The 15,488-nt window shown below is 40.7% G+C and overlaps 4 gene segments (V, D, J or C); 1 reads left to right on the forward strand and 3 right to left on the reverse strand.

Annotated features, from left to right (window-relative positions):
- Window positions 1–307: 307 nt before the first annotated feature.
- Window positions 308–959, reverse strand: LOC119907569. The segment is given in 2 exon segments: window positions 308–691; window positions 908–959. Coding segments are annotated over 2 exon segments (360 nt in total).
- A 5,606-nt stretch (window positions 960–6,565) lies between these two features.
- On the reverse strand, window positions 6,566–7,113 carry LOC119907544. The segment is given in 2 exon segments: window positions 6,566–6,960; window positions 7,058–7,113. Coding segments are annotated over 2 exon segments (393 nt in total).
- A 224-nt stretch (window positions 7,114–7,337) lies between these two features.
- Window positions 7,338–8,945, forward strand: LOC119907687. The segment is given in 2 exon segments: window positions 7,338–7,341; window positions 8,364–8,945. Coding segments are annotated over 2 exon segments (414 nt in total).
- Window positions 8,946–12,085: 3,140 nt separating this feature from the next.
- Window positions 12,086–12,697, reverse strand: LOC119907573. The segment is given in 2 exon segments: window positions 12,086–12,426; window positions 12,643–12,697. Coding segments are annotated over 2 exon segments (360 nt in total).
- Window positions 12,698–15,488: the final 2,791 nt, after the last annotated feature.

Here is a 15,488-nt window from a genome sequence, read left to right on the forward strand (position 1 = left end):
ATGATTAGTAATTTTACAACTTGAACTAAATGAAATTTTATTAACTGTTTCAACAATTTGTGTGTTTGAGTTTCTCTTAAAAATGATAAGACATAAACTGAATAAATATTTACAATTTGAGTGTTCATGTGTGAACATGCATGAATTTCACTTATCAAAGAATTGAAATTATAATTCATCAGAGGTTAGCTTTGATGGTCAGAAGAATGGTTGAAATTCTTTTAGAAAAGTATTATAAATACTTGTGTTTTATTTGATATATTTAGTGTTGAAATGTTCAAAGTATATTCTTCTTCTTTATAAACCTCTGTTTTAGTTTCAGTGCAGCTGTTGAGTCAGATCAGTTCCTCTCCAGCTGAGGGAGGTTTTTGTACGACGTTGTATCACTGTGTGAACGGTCTGCTGTCACCCTGCTGACAGTAGTAAACTCCTGAATCTTCAGCCTGAACTCCACTGATGGTCAGAGTGAAGTCAGTCCCAGATCCACTTCCACTAAAACGATCTGGAACTCCAGACTGACGGGTTGTAGCTGTATAAATCAGGAGTTTAGGAGCTTCTCCAGGTTTCTGAAGGTACCAGCTGAGCCAGCTACTAACACTTGTACTGGTTTTACATTTGAGAGAGACAGCCTGTCCTGGAACAGCAGACTGAGATCCAGGAGACTGAGTAACCGTGATTTGTCCTGATGAACCTGGAAAAGATGAAAAAGAGGAGAAGGGTTATTGAGACAAATCCAGCTTGGAGAAAGATGATCAGCATCCAAACAGAAGAGTCTCATTTCTTTAAGATGGAGAACAGATGGAAGAAGGTAAATGCTGCTTGTTTCAGTGTTTCTCCATCACAGCAGAACATCATTTTGGTGAACCTGGTTGCATCCTGAAGCAAAGTTTTCAGAAGAGAGTCTCACCCTGAACAAGGAGCCCCAGGGTGGCCAGCAGTAGAATCAGTGACATCATCATTGTGCTGCCGGCGTGTCAGTGGCTCTGAAAGGCCTGGACAGCCACTGATCAACACTGGCCTCTTAACGGCTGGGAGCAGAGAGGCAGGACAGATATGCAAACACACAGAGTCAGTGAACTGTAGCTGTCCTCAACATATCATGCTGTTTCCTCCTCACTGCTGGGACAGATGCCTCACAAACAGGCTATATTTGTGTCAGAACATGAAAAAACTATTTCCACGTAATGTCGGTTCTCTGTGTGACGTGTTGGGCTGCATCCATATAAACTGATATGAAGTGATACCTCAGGTTTTTATTTTGTGTATATATTATATTTTAAATAGTTTGATGTAGAAGTGCTGACCTAATTAATTGGAAAGAGTGTTTTGTTGAATCAGGTGGTTTATATATGGTCAATCTTGGTCTCATGCTGAGTATTACCTGATGAGGACATAATGTCCAAACATTTAAGAGCATTAAATCAGTGAGCTTCTTGATGCCAGTGCTCATGATAAAATAGTGGTACAAACACTATTTTTGTGGCCAGTTGAAAAACACATTTCAGGATGAAAATGTTAAACTTTACTATGATTTTAGCTGTACAACACATATTTACAATTTGTGACAGCATATCAAAAGTTAAACTGTCTGCAAACTAACAAGTGTTCACTCAGCACGTTAATTATTAATGTCACCACCTCCTGCTATGACTCCTGCAAGTGACAGCTGGTGTGGGACTGAGTGTGTTTTTGTTAGGGTGAATGTGGTGTGATTGCTGTGTTTTGGTTTTTGGCTCTCTCTTTTTCTCCCTCTCTCAGCAGGCGGCTGTGGCCGTTTCTGTTGACCTTCCTAGTTTGGTGTCATTTCCTCATCTGACTGCACACCTGACCCTCATCTACTAAATCAGCAAACACTTCAAATACCCTGGGTGCATTTACATTTTTAATGGCACACGTGTTTCCCACACTTGCGTCTTTTCCTTGCATCGTAGGGATGGTACACCATATTGCCAGAAGTTTTGGGTCGCCTGCCTTTACATGCACATGAATGTTAATGACATCCCATTTGGTTTCAATCCGTAGGGTTTAATATGGAGTTGGCCCACCTTTTGCAGCTATAACAGCCTCAACTCTTCTGGGAAGGCTGTCCACAAGGTTTAGGAGTGTGTTTATGGGAATTTGTGACCGTACTTCTAGAAGCACATTTGTGAGGTCAGGCACAGATGTTGGACTAGAAGGCCTGGCTCGCAGTCTCCACTCTAATTCATCCCAAAGTTGCTGTATTGGGTTGGGGTCAGGACTGGTTGGGGTGCACTGGTGCGCAGTCATGTTGGAACAGGAAGGGGCCATCCCAAAGTGTTTCCAAAGGGATAAAACTGTCCACACTGTCTTGGTAGGCTGAAGTATTAACAGTTCCTTTCACTGGAACTAAGGGGCCAAGCCAACCCCTGAAAACAACTCCACACCATAATCCCCCCTCCATCCAACTTTACACTGCAGTCAGCAAGTACCGACCTCCTGGCAACCGCCAAACCCAGACTCGTGCATCAGATTGCCAGACAGAGAAGTGTGATTCGTCCCCCCAGAGAACACGTCTCCACCGCTCTAGTGTCCAATGGCGTCGTGCTTTATACCGCTGCATCCGACACTTTGCATTGCACTGGAGATGTAAGGCTTGGATGCAGCTGCTCGGCCAGGGAAAATCATTCCATGAAGCTTTCTACGCACTGTACTTGAGCTAATCCGAAGGCCACACGACGTTTGTAGGTCTATAGCTATTGACTCTGCAGAAAGTTGGCGACATCTGCGCACTGTGCGCCTCAGCATGCGCTGATTTTATGTGGCCTACCACTTCATTGCTGAGTTTCTGTTGCTCCTAATCGCTTCCACTTTGTTATAATACCACTAACAACTGACTGTGGAATATTTGGCTTTGAAGAAATTTCACAAATGGACTTATTGCACAGGTGGCAACCTATCACGGTAGCACGTTTGAATTCACTGAGCTCCTGAGAGTGACTCATTCTTTCACACATTTGTGGAAGCAGTCTAGGTGCTTGATTTTATACAGCTGTGGCCATGGAAGTGATTGGATCACCTGAATTCAGTGATTCGGAGGGGGGTCCCAAAACTTGTCAATATATTGTATGTAAATTCAGACAGAAACCATGCAAGAAGAGAAGATAAGAGCACATATGTTTTTTTAGAGAAATGAAATGTCCTTTCCTCTGAATCTTCAGGTAGTTCAACATACCCAGGATATCGTTTCATTATCTGGCTTCACTAAACCAAACAATCAGATCACATAAAAAAGGGCAGTTTTTGCAGCTGATGACCAATCGCAAACTTAGAAAAGCCCACTGGCAGCAGAGAGGCAAATTTTACCAACGAAGAGCAAAGTATAATATTAGACAAATACAAAGAAGTCAAACACATCCTCCAGGCTAAAAGCAACACAGCTGCAGTGTCCAGATGTTTGGCAAAAGTAACCATGGTGATGTACTGCGGTAAGAATTGAAGCAGCATTTTAGGAGTGAAAACCCAGGGTTACTCCTGAAGTTCCCTCGCTAAGCTCAAACCCTGCTTCGTAGTACAGGCCTCTACAGCGACCTCTGTTTCTGATGCCGGCGGCAGCTGATCATTTTGTCAGGCCTATTTGATGACCTGAGATGAGAACATGTTGTTATAGCTACTGTAGCGGCCTACTGCGTCCTGCTCAGAGGCACAGGATCATTTCTATTGGCAGAATGTCTTTATATGATGTATTTGTTATTTATTGATATTCTGATTGTAAATTCATTATTGATTAACCCACATATGAACATGTGCTGACTTTTGATTTACTAGGTCAGATGTATCAGGGGAAACTGAAATGATGTAACTCGTATCAAAGCCGATGTTTAGGATCATTTTTATATCTAATCTGTCTTAATCCATGAAGGGAAACTCTTAGGACCAGTGGGCAGACAGCCAGGGAGCAGTTTAGGGTTCAGGGCCTTACTCAGGGGCACCTTTGACTATGTGGACTTGAACCTGCAACCCTCCAGTTCCCAAGCCAAGTTCCCATGGAGTGAATTAATACTGCCCCTATCCTATATCAGCCTCACATGTGACTGAAAGGAAGTGATAAAATATGTAAAACGTGTTTCTTGCTGACAGGAAGCCTCTCTGACTTTAATTGTTGTTGATAATAAGCGGGTGTGTCGACCAGTAAAAGACTTCCCTGAAGGCTGCTCTTGTGTATCCTCGCTCGTGGCTCCCCGGCTTCAAGGCTCTGGAACAGCCTGTCCAAGGAAATCAGGTCGGCTGATTCAATGAACTCCTCCCTTACAGAAAGCTGTTGTGATGGGCTTGTGAAGTGTGAGGTGACATCTGAGGCATTTGGTCCACAAACAGGTTGTTCAGTGACATGTACTGTATGAACTGTGGCCCAGAATCCATTATGTTTCTGAGTGTTTCTCAGTGTTTCTGCCACAGAAAACATTTGTTGCATTGCAGATATGGAGCTTCAGTGTCCTGAGATTTCAGTGTGATGTGTGGACACTGATGTTTGATATATTGTGAATTTGGTTTGTGTCTCTACATCAGTGGAGCTGACTCTGCTGCTGTTTAACACATCCTCATTGAGATTGGGATGAGTAATAACAAATGTTTCCCTCTGAAATTTAGTTTACCACATCGGTCTTATTGTGATTGTTGTTTTATAAGTGTGATCTTGACAGAAATACAGAAAACATAAGTAAAGACAACTATCACATACTACACTAAAATAATAGAAAATCAATTTCTATTTTCAAATCTGAGCTTCTGTTAGTTTCACTCTGGTTGTTTAAAAAATGCTTTTTATTTTTTCTGAAGGTTTCAAATTGACCTAAAACTATCTTTGGGTTGAATTCATACAGCAGAGGGAGGAGGATTCAGACTTAGACAGTCAGGGCACACAGGGACTGTTCAGTCATTTATAGATCAAAGTGAAGATGAAAAAGCTTCCTGGCAAGTCAGAACAGATGTAACTGAGAATCCCCAGGTGATCAGGAATGTTGCAGTCCCTTCTTATGTATTTGTTGCCATTTAATTTCCCTTTTTCCCATAAATTTTGGCTGAATGTCAGCGTTCCTCTGGGTTGATTAAAGGATCATTCAGATCACCTGTTGCACAGGGTGTGGGGACTGACTCCTCAACAATGACTGGGAGCAGCTTGGTGATTCTCCTTTCAGTAAATCAGGGTGTGATGACGTCCATTCTTGAAAGCAAAAGAGAGGTGAGCAACTGCACACCCAGGGCTAGTGAAGTGCTGCAAGAACTGAAACCTACGTGTTGCTACCTGCCACTATGTCTAAACGATGTTTTAAAAAGGTTTCCTTAAATCATAAATATACAAACTGTGAGCAGTCTAAAAAAAAAAAATTTCTTGAATGAAAAATATGGATTATTGGGGTATTTAACTAACTGTTGACGTTCAAAGTAGGCTAATTAGCTTCTGTATGGACGGCCTCACTAATGTCACATTTTGCCTCATTAAATGGGCTTGTCTGTATCAGGAATATGCTCTTCTATAAAAGTATGTTTTAAGAAGACTGACTGCAAACTGTCCCCTTTAGTTTTCAGTCGAGACTCTGGAACGGACAAAAGACCTCTGCCCGAGGATCTCAAGATATGTGCAGGTGGGTATGGGACTAAAAGGTCAGGGATATAACAGTGAGAGAGGCCATGAAGAGCTTTAAAGGTAATTAATAAAACTTATTAAGTCTATTCTAGTTCTGATATAAAGGCGTGTATTACACAAGACAGTAAATAGTCTCCACAAAATGTCCTATTTAGGGCAATAGAACTGAAACAGAGACTCTTGGCTTCATCCAGGGAGCCTGGTACAGATGACCAATACGGCCCTGAACTGATCCAGCGGAAATGTCTAAGAGCTGTGGGGACAGGACTGATGTGTGATAATGTGAAATACCAGCTTAAGAATGATCTGGATGATCCAGCGCTCACAGATGATGTCCTACTAGCTAAGACAAATGAAACAGCCAGCAGTGGGAGAGGCAGCAAAAATGTGTCCCATTTGGTTCATTCCAGCAGTAAAACATTGTAGAATTGTTCAGGCAGACAGCTTTTGGATGCTTCTTCCTAAGATCGCTCAAATCGTGCTTCAAAAAGCTTTAACGCTAAAAGACGAGTTATTATTTTCCTTTAGTTTTATAATATTAGACAAACTGTCAGAGGTTTGTGGATCAGTGTCTGAAGCGTCTGTCTGTATAAAGTGTAGGGGTAGAAGATAGTAAAGGGATCTGTTTTTTGGACTTATGTTTTCAATTCTGTGAATTTTTAATGTACTTCTACCTTCATGTTGTGTCAACTGTGTCAGATGGAGGTCAGAGGGATGTTTGCAGGAGAACAGGGGAACCAGGCTAAGCATGTGTTTGGAAATGAATATTTGGTGAGTGGACAGTGTTTGATACAAGTGAATTTAAAATGCAGTTAATTAATATACTGAAGGAAATTTAAGAGTCATCAGACAAATTTGATCCTCTGCTTGCTGTTTTCAGTCAGTGTGTGTGTGTGTGTGTGTGTGTGTGTCCTCAGTGAACTGTATCAGTCTCTGCAGTAGCTTCCAGCTGCAGCAGTCAGTTCAGTTTCTGTTCAGTCTGACTGAGGGAGGTTTTTGTACGACGCTTTTTCACTGTGTGAACACATGCTGACTGTTGATATAATGATAACTCTGACAGTAGTAAACTGCTGCATCTTCAGCCTGAACTCCACTGATGGTCAGAGTAAAGTCAACTCCATTCCCTGCTCCACTTCCACTGAATCTGGAGGAAATTCCAGAATATCTGCTTGTTGTTACATAGATCAGAAGTTTAGGATCTTCTCCAGTTTTCTGATGGTACCAGGACAGGTAGTATTGTGAACCAGAGTACTGAGCAACCTTTGGACTGGACTTACAGTCAATAGTGACAGTCTGACCCAGCTGCACTGATTTGGCTGCTGGCTGAGTCACAACAACATTTTGTCCAACAGACCCTGAGGAGAGAGAAGAAACACTGGACATGAGATGGTGAGGTGAAACTCAGCTACACTCCAAATGATTTTCACATCACAGAAAAATGATTTTCCTCACCCTGAGTGAAGCAGAGGAGAGTCCAGATGAGGACGGAGACCAAAGTCATGTTTTTGATGAGGAGGATTTCTGTGGCTTCTGTTGTCATGAAGGACAGCTGTCAGTCATCCAGTGTTCAACTCTCAGGACTATAAAGTCTCCCAGAGCACTGGAGCATGGTGCTGCTGATGCAAAGTGGCTCTCTATGGAAATGCTCTGACTGACTCCAACAGGGACTTGGATTACTCTGATGATGCTGCTTCTCAATGGATCAATACGTTTACCAGAGGATTGATTAGGAATGTGTCAGTGATCATTTTTATGGACATTTGCTTTGATGACTGCAGAAAGATTTTCTTTTACAACATCTTCTGTCTGCTTTCATTTCATTCTAGAGGGATCAATTTGACTTTCACACCAATGGAACAATATATACGTAAAAATGGGATTCATTCTGAACAACTGTGTCACTGTTTGATTAATATAACATGAAATAGTTCATTCTTTTAAAAACAGCAAGTGTTTTTGTTGAGTTTGTTGTGTTCAAAGTCAGAGAGTCGTGTCTCTCTACAGTGAGAGGTTTTTGTACGACGACTCAATCAGTTTGTATCACTGTGGTACACGTTCGGTGGAGGAACCAGACTGGAGTTTGGAAGTAAGTTTCTGTACAAATATTAAATATCGTATCATCAGCGAAGGTTTTAATTTCTGTGTCTGAACATTTGTAGTAGATATAAATTTCCTCTGGACTGATCTAAATCACTTTAAAGACTCAATCTTATTGTTCGTTTCTCCTGTTTAACCATGAAGCTGAACTCAAAGCAGCTTTACTGAACTTCCCTTTAAACGTTCCATTTAATTTGTGAAATGTGAACAGCTTGAACTGCAGCAAAGATTAAAGAACAACACTCGTACTTTAAAAATCATTCAGCCTTTAATTCTGCATTTTAAACTGTTTAGAAGTTGAATAGTGTGAATGAAGATAAAAATGTTTCCAAATCTCTGATCTTCTAAAATGGCTCAAATTGTCTTTTAACCTCGGTTTGAAATAATGTTGACAGTTCTCTGATGCTGTTTTTAAATCTGTCTGAGGAACAGGTTACCTGTGGTCGTCAGGTATTTTGGGCTGATAATGTCCTTTAACAGTGGATCTCAGTAACTTTTGCACTTTTGAGAGTTTTGACAGTAAATATGTTTTTTTATTTCCAAATTTAAAACCTGGTTGTTTTATTTCCAGTGCAGTTTGATATCTTTCAGCTCATATGAGGACTCTTTCTGTGCTGATATGCATGAGAGGTTTCTTAAAGGAAGTGAAACAATGTGTGAGTGAGTGACTGGTGGAGCAGAAACCAGCTGTGTGGTCCCCGTCCTCTAAGCCGATTGGTTCTTCTCCTAGGTGATGTCCGTCCCACCCTGACGGTGCTGCCCCCCTCCAGCGAGGAGCTGCAGCAGGGGAAGGCCACGCTCATGTGCCTGGCCAACAAGGGCTTCCCCTCAGACTGGAGTCTGGCCTGGAAGGTGGACGGCAGCAGCAGCAGCAGCAGCAGCAGCAGCAGCTGGGAGGAGAGCAGGAGCCACGGGGTGCTGCAGAAGGACGGCCACTACAGCTGGAGCAGCACCCTGAGGCTCTCTGCAGACCAGTGGAGGAAGGTGGGCTCTGTGACCTGTGAGGCCACCCAGGGCTCCCAGACTCCGCTCTCAGAGACACTGAGGAGAGACCAGTGTTCCCAGTCCTGACCTGACTCACTGGGACTCTGCTACTGGTTTTCCTCTGCTCCTGCTCTCACTCTGCACTCTGGAACTGTCTCTCTCTTTTATTTGACATCTTTCAACAGCAAGATTTACTAGCTTGTTGCACTGTTTCAATATTATTTCAGTGTTTCCAGATAATAAAGACCTTTTCATCCAATCAGCTGTTTTCATGTTTATTATTATCAAAGTGTCTTAATAAATGTTCTCTTGATGGTGTCAGTGACTGTATTACATCCAGAGAAACTCTGAGCTGACACAAATTTTCCTCCATGAAGATTTTTAAATGAATGTGTAACATTATGTAGTGTATTGCCATATATACTATATTTTAGGAGAGTATATATACTCAGCGAAAACCGGCCATTTTAGTTTCATTGGTAAAACCAGTGATGGTTGCAGGATAAAGCCATCAGTTGCTCAGAGTTGCCAGTATGAGGGAGTGTACTGTTCCGTAGTATCATTGAACCCATCCTCTTGTACTGTGCTACCTGCTACTTCACCGTGCTCTCTCTCACCAATAGGAATAAGTTTCTTAAAATCACTAACAACTCCTACAAAACAATAAGTCTTCCCGCTCCCAACCTGCCAGGCCTCATTAATACTGCCACTACTCGTAGAGCAACTACCATAGTACAAAATCCGAGCCACCCTCTAAACTCGAGCTTAACCCTTCTCCCATCTGGCCGTAGATACAGACGGCTGCTCTACAAAAAGACACGCTTTGGAAAACGTTTTGTACCCTGCGCTATAAGAGCTTTCAATATTATTTCAGTGTTTCCAGATAATAAAGACCTTTTCATCCAATCAGCTGTTTTCATGTTTATTATTATCAAAGTGTCTTAATAAATGTTCTCTTGATGGTATCGGTGAATGTATTACATCCAGAGAAACTGGGCTGACATAATGGATATATCTCCACAGTAAATTTTAAAAAATGTCACAGTACAGTTGGATTTGTACAAACCAGTGATGTTAGCAGTATAAGGCCAATTATCAATAATACTATACAAAAAATCATTTGGTCAGAATTAATATGAATGCCTAATGGCTGTCAAACACTTGCTACTGTAGTCGTTAGAGATTTGTCTGTAATAATAAACCTTTGGAACAAAACCCAATGTAGAAACCCCTCAATTATTTATCATCCTATCATCTGTTAATACAGATGCTTTAATGATACTTATTGTGTTATTTATATAAAACTACATGTCTGTCCTAGAATTTACAAACCTGAAATATAAAGCACCATATCATCAGCATAGTGAGAAATAAAATGAGCAATCTGCTATTCTAAGCAGGAACTATTAACATTCTTCTCCTGAACTTCAAAGGCAAATTAAAGATGACAAATGACAAATCAAATTTTAGTGATTTACTTACTCCATAAACCCTTTTTGGTTTCAATCATAAAACATTTTTTGTTGGAATACAAAATACACAAATTTAGCTGACGCTTTCAAAGTGACTTACAATATGTCAGAGGTCATACACCCCTGGAGCAATGAGGGGTTAAGTGTCTTGCTTTGGACACATTGGTGTCTCACAGTGGATTCGAACCTGAGTCTCTCACACCCAAGGGATATTACATCCAGAGAAACACTGAGAGAAATCTTTCTCCAGGATGATTTTACAAAGAGTGTGTGACATTATGTAATGTAAATTCATTAGGGCTGGACCCGAATATGTGAATATTCGAATATTCGACTGTTGGGTACACATTTGATTTTCAATGTTGAGATTTGATTATTGAGGGGGTTTTTTCACGTTCCTGAACTCCGCCGACAGCAGTGAACATAATCCAACGCTCCAGTTCACATCAAAGGGAAAACAAAACGAAGCCCTGAGTTGTGTGAGAACACTTTAAACTGAGTGAGGACAGCAGTACTGTGGAAGTTATGGCGTTTATTAATTTTACAATTGCTTAATTACAGATCAAAACAGTCAAATTTCCTACATTTTAAAATTAATAAGTAGGCCTAAACTCCAGGCTACCACAAATAAACAACAACATAATGAACACTTTTAAAATTATATTAGGCGATTGTAGAAGAAGAGCATTTAGTCGCTATAATAAAAGTTAAAAGTGAATTTTGCATTATAATTATTTAGTTCCGCTACCGAAAATAAGCTCATCCCGTCTGCTCTCTGCCTGGACCCCAGTCCGGCGATACTATTCCCGGATTCTGCTCTGGACCTGCTCGGATCAGACTCTCTCACTCTGGACTCTCAGCTCCGGTTCCCCCCTGCTCTGTACAGAAGCGATCAACCCGGTTCAGCATCCCTTTACCCTGCAATAAATATTCCTCTTTTATTTAAATCCTCTCTCTCTTAGTCCTGCACTTTATCCTTCTTCTGCTGTTCTGCTTCTATCTTTGAAATACATAGCTGTAGCTCATGAAATGACAGCCTGCTTATCAACACACGTTTAAACAATTGGCATAACGGTGTAAAACCAAAATGTGTGACCTATCAGATTCTGTGACTACATCCAAACGATGATGTTCTCCTAACCATAACCAAGTACTTTTGTTGCCTAAACCCAACCAAACTGCAACCGCTTCACATCGTCAACAAAGCCTCTGGCGCTTAACTTCTCATTTGGGTGACAGAATCTGATAGGTCACACATTTTGGTGTCACAACGGGACCGCTGAGTGCCATGGCGGCCCAATTTGTACATTTTCACTTGGGAGTGTAGGCCTACTTACTTTTGTCACCAGCGGTTTAGACATTAAAGGCTGTGTGATGTGTTATTTTGAGGGGACAGCAAATTTACACCGTTATACAAGCTTTACATTCAAATATAATCAAATATTTATAACATGATAGGGGTGTAATCACTTTTTTCACATGCTTTACATACTGCTTCTGCTGAAGAAAGACAAGTAAAAGTTGACCAAAGGAAATAATTCAAATATTACTGATTTACTACTTTAATATTAAAATTAATTTGTTTGCTGGAATACAAAATAATAATTTTTGCGTCATTGACATTTAATGAAAAATTGGTAAGATATAATAATAAATAATATTTATAATCTGTGTGTCCTTGTGTTTTCATGAATATCACACAAAAAAAAATTTGAAATCATACTTCAAGTGAGGTTAGCTTTAATGTTCAGAAGAATGGTTCTAAATCTGTTTTAATAAACACATTAGAAGTATAACTTCAAGAATATTATATATTAAAGAATATTTAGTGTTGCAATCATTAATGTGAATGATTATTGGCTAAATGTGCATTTTTATAAACCTCTGTTTTAGTTTCAGTGCAGCTGTTGAGTCAGATCAGTTCCTCTCCAGCTGAGGGAGGTTTTTGTACGACGTTGTATCACTGTGTGAACGGCCAGTTGGAACCCTGCTGACAGTAGTAAACTCCTGAATCTTCAGCCTGAACTCCACTGATGGTCAGAGTGAAGTCAGTCCCAGATCCACTTCCACTAAAACGATCTGGAACTCCAGACTGACGAGTTGTAGCATCATAAATCAGGAGTTTAGGAGCTTCTCCAGGTTTCTGAAGGTACCAGTGCAGGTAGCTACTAACACTTGTACTGGTTTTACATTTGAGAGAGACAGCCTGTCCTGCAACAGCAGACTGAGATCCAGGAGACTGAGTCAGGATGATTTGTCCTGATGAACCTGGAAAAGATGAAAAAGAGGAGAAGGGTTATTGAGACAAATCCAGCTTGGAGAAAGATGATCAGCATCCAAACAGAAGAGTCTCATTTCTTTAAGATGGAGAACAGATGGAAGAAGTTAAATGCTGCTTGTTTCAGTGTTTCTCCATCACAGCAGAACATCATTGTGGTGAACCTGGTTGCATCCTGAAGCAAAGTTTTCAGAAGAGAGTCTCACCCTGAACAAGGAGCCCCAGGGTGGCCAGCAGTAGAATCAGTGACATCATCATTGTGCTGCCGGCGTGTCAGTGGCTCTGAAAGGCCTGGACAGCCACTGATCAACACTGGCCTCTTAACGGCTGGGAGCAGAGAGGCAGGACAGATATGCAAACACACAGAGTCAGTGAACTGTAGCTGTCCTCAACATATCATGCTGTTTCCTCCTCACTGCTGGGACAGCTGCCTGTTTAAACCATCCGACTGTAACTGAAAATTAACTTTTTTAAGTAAAAATCTTCTAACCAAAGTAACCTAACTAATTAAAGCCTTTTTTAAATTAAAGATCTGGCCAAGAGGGCAGCATGAAAACAGCATTAGCAAAACACAAGACCAAACATTATTAATTTCACTTTAGACATTAAGTGTTTCCATTAGTCGAATAAATTAATAAGCGTCTACATAGGCTGCAGAGATATGTTGCCCTCTGTGTCACAGTGTTAAACTGGTTCCGTCTTTATATGTCAGGTAGATATGATGTTGTCTCACTTGTTTAATATTCATTTAATTGTTTGGACATTACAGTTACATTTCAACTACATTTTTGCACCCTTACAACTTGAAATGAAATTACATTACATACACTTAAAGAGATGATATTATGCTTTTTGGCTTTTCCCCTCTCCTTTATTGAGTTATATATCTTTTTTGTTCATATAACAGGTTTGCAATGTAAAAAAGCCCAAAGTCCAGCCCAAAGGGAGTTCCCATCTCCCACAGAAATCTCTGCTGTGAAGTCACAGGGATGAAAGCCAAATGCGCCTCATATAAGCAGCTACTCCGACATGCCCTCAAAAACAGCGGTGGAAAACAATGAGCTGCAGCACACACCTCTCCTCTCCCTTCCAAACACTAGCTACCCTCCAGGCAGTCAGTGGATATAATGTTGTTCCTGTGATGTAGAGACAGAGCTCAGTTAAAACTTTATAGATAAAAGATACTTTTGTTACAGATTAATAACTCACCACTCTGAAACTCTTGCTCCAGTCCATGTTGCAAAGCTGGTCAGCAACATGTATAGCTGAACCGAAGCTGTTTACCGGCTTCACGCTGACCCGCCCTTCTTTGTTTCTGATTGGCTAGTAGTGCTTAACTAGGAACTGTGCATGTGCAACTCTCAATAAAGATCATTTAGAGACTAGAACGAAGCCTCCAACACAGGGTAAAAAGAGGAGCTGCAGCAATGTGCAGTATGACAAACAATATGGTGTTTTTTGAAAATCAAACCACGTAAACCTGTTCTGGTACAACCCCTAAATAAAATTTTGAACCAGAAAGTGAGCATAATACCACCTCTTTAATGCTCCAAAACCCAACTTTCTCTTATACAATACATTTCATACAATCAGGTGTTTTCCTGCAGTGAGGTTTCTGTGATGTTCCAACTAAAACTGGATCAAACTGATTTTTCATGGCACCAAACGCTCATTAATTCACTTATTTTTGCACTATTTAAACTTTTGCTGATGTTTTCTACACTTTTTACAGTCATGATGATGCTAACACTGCCTCAACTCCTACATGCACCTGGGTTCTACAAAAGGCACTCAGGAATATGGGCTCATTAATATAGAGAGTGAGTGGATAATAAATGTATGAGGCACATTATACAGCGGGAGTGGCCAAACCTTAAACCTTTAAAACACATTAAAACATAATGTACATTTTTTTTTAAAGCATACATAGAGGGACTGGCCCAAGAGGTTTATGGTTTAAACAAGAGCTTTGTTATGAACAGCTAGCAGTTTTTGTCATGACAATGGGAATGGGAACAAATAGTAAGTTACAAGTTCATAAAATATCTATATTTCTTAAATATTCAGATCAATTTATCTTCAGTTTTGACCTGAAACATTAACATGTCAAGAACTGCTTACTGCTCGTCTGTGTCCTGCATTTGGTTCCTAACCTGCCTCTGCACGCGGCCAGTCCTGACAATGTATTGTGGAGCTAAACTATAGAGGGCTTTAAGAACAAATAATAACATTTTGTGTGCATCTGGTATGTAAAACTGTGTGTCATCCGCATAACAGTGATACAAAACATTGTTTTTCTGAAAGATAGTGCCAAGGGGAAGCATGTATAGCCAGAATAAGAGAGGGCCTAAAACTGAGCCTTAAGGGATGCCACATTTAATAGCAGTAAAAATGATTTCTCTCAGGTAGGAGGTAAACCATTTTAACACAGCGCCCTATAGACCAACTTTGTCCTCCAGGCGTTTGAATAGAATTCCATCTTCGACTCTGTCCTAAGCTAAGATCAAGCAGGACTAAAATGGCACTAGAATCAGAGATGACGGAGAGAAGGATATCATTATGTACCTTAACAGGGCAGATTCAGTACTATGAAGTTCTCTAAAACCAGACTGGAATTTGTCAAAGATGTTTGACGTGTTCAAGTACGAGGAGGACCAATTTTTCTAAAACGCTGGAAATAAATGGTAGCTTGGAGATGAGCCTGTAGTTTTTGTCATTGGAGTCAAGGCTAGGTTTCCTTAAAAGGGGTTGCAGAATTGCAAGTTTGAAACTGGAGGAAGTGACACCCTTGGTTAAGGAACTGCTAATTATTACCTCAATAAGATGGAAAATAAGGGACACGTCTAAGTAGACTGCAGAGATATGTTGCCCTCACTGTCACAGTGTTAAACTGGTTCAGTCCTTATCTGTCAGGCAGACATGATGTTGTCTCACTTGGTCACATTCATCATCTACTGTCAGTTAAATTCTAGGTGTCCCGCAAGACTCAATCTCTGCTGACTTTACATGCTGCATTTGCTTAATAGCAAGGGACATGGAATTCATTTGTATA

Source organism: Micropterus salmoides, unplaced genomic scaffold (genome assembly GCF_014851395.1).
Source record: "Micropterus salmoides isolate LMB-PRFRI ecotype aquatic unplaced genomic scaffold, ASM1485139v1 Ms_hic_scaffold_17, whole genome shotgun sequence".
Lineage (NCBI taxonomy): Eukaryota > Metazoa > Chordata > Actinopteri > Centrarchiformes > Centrarchidae > Micropterus > Micropterus salmoides.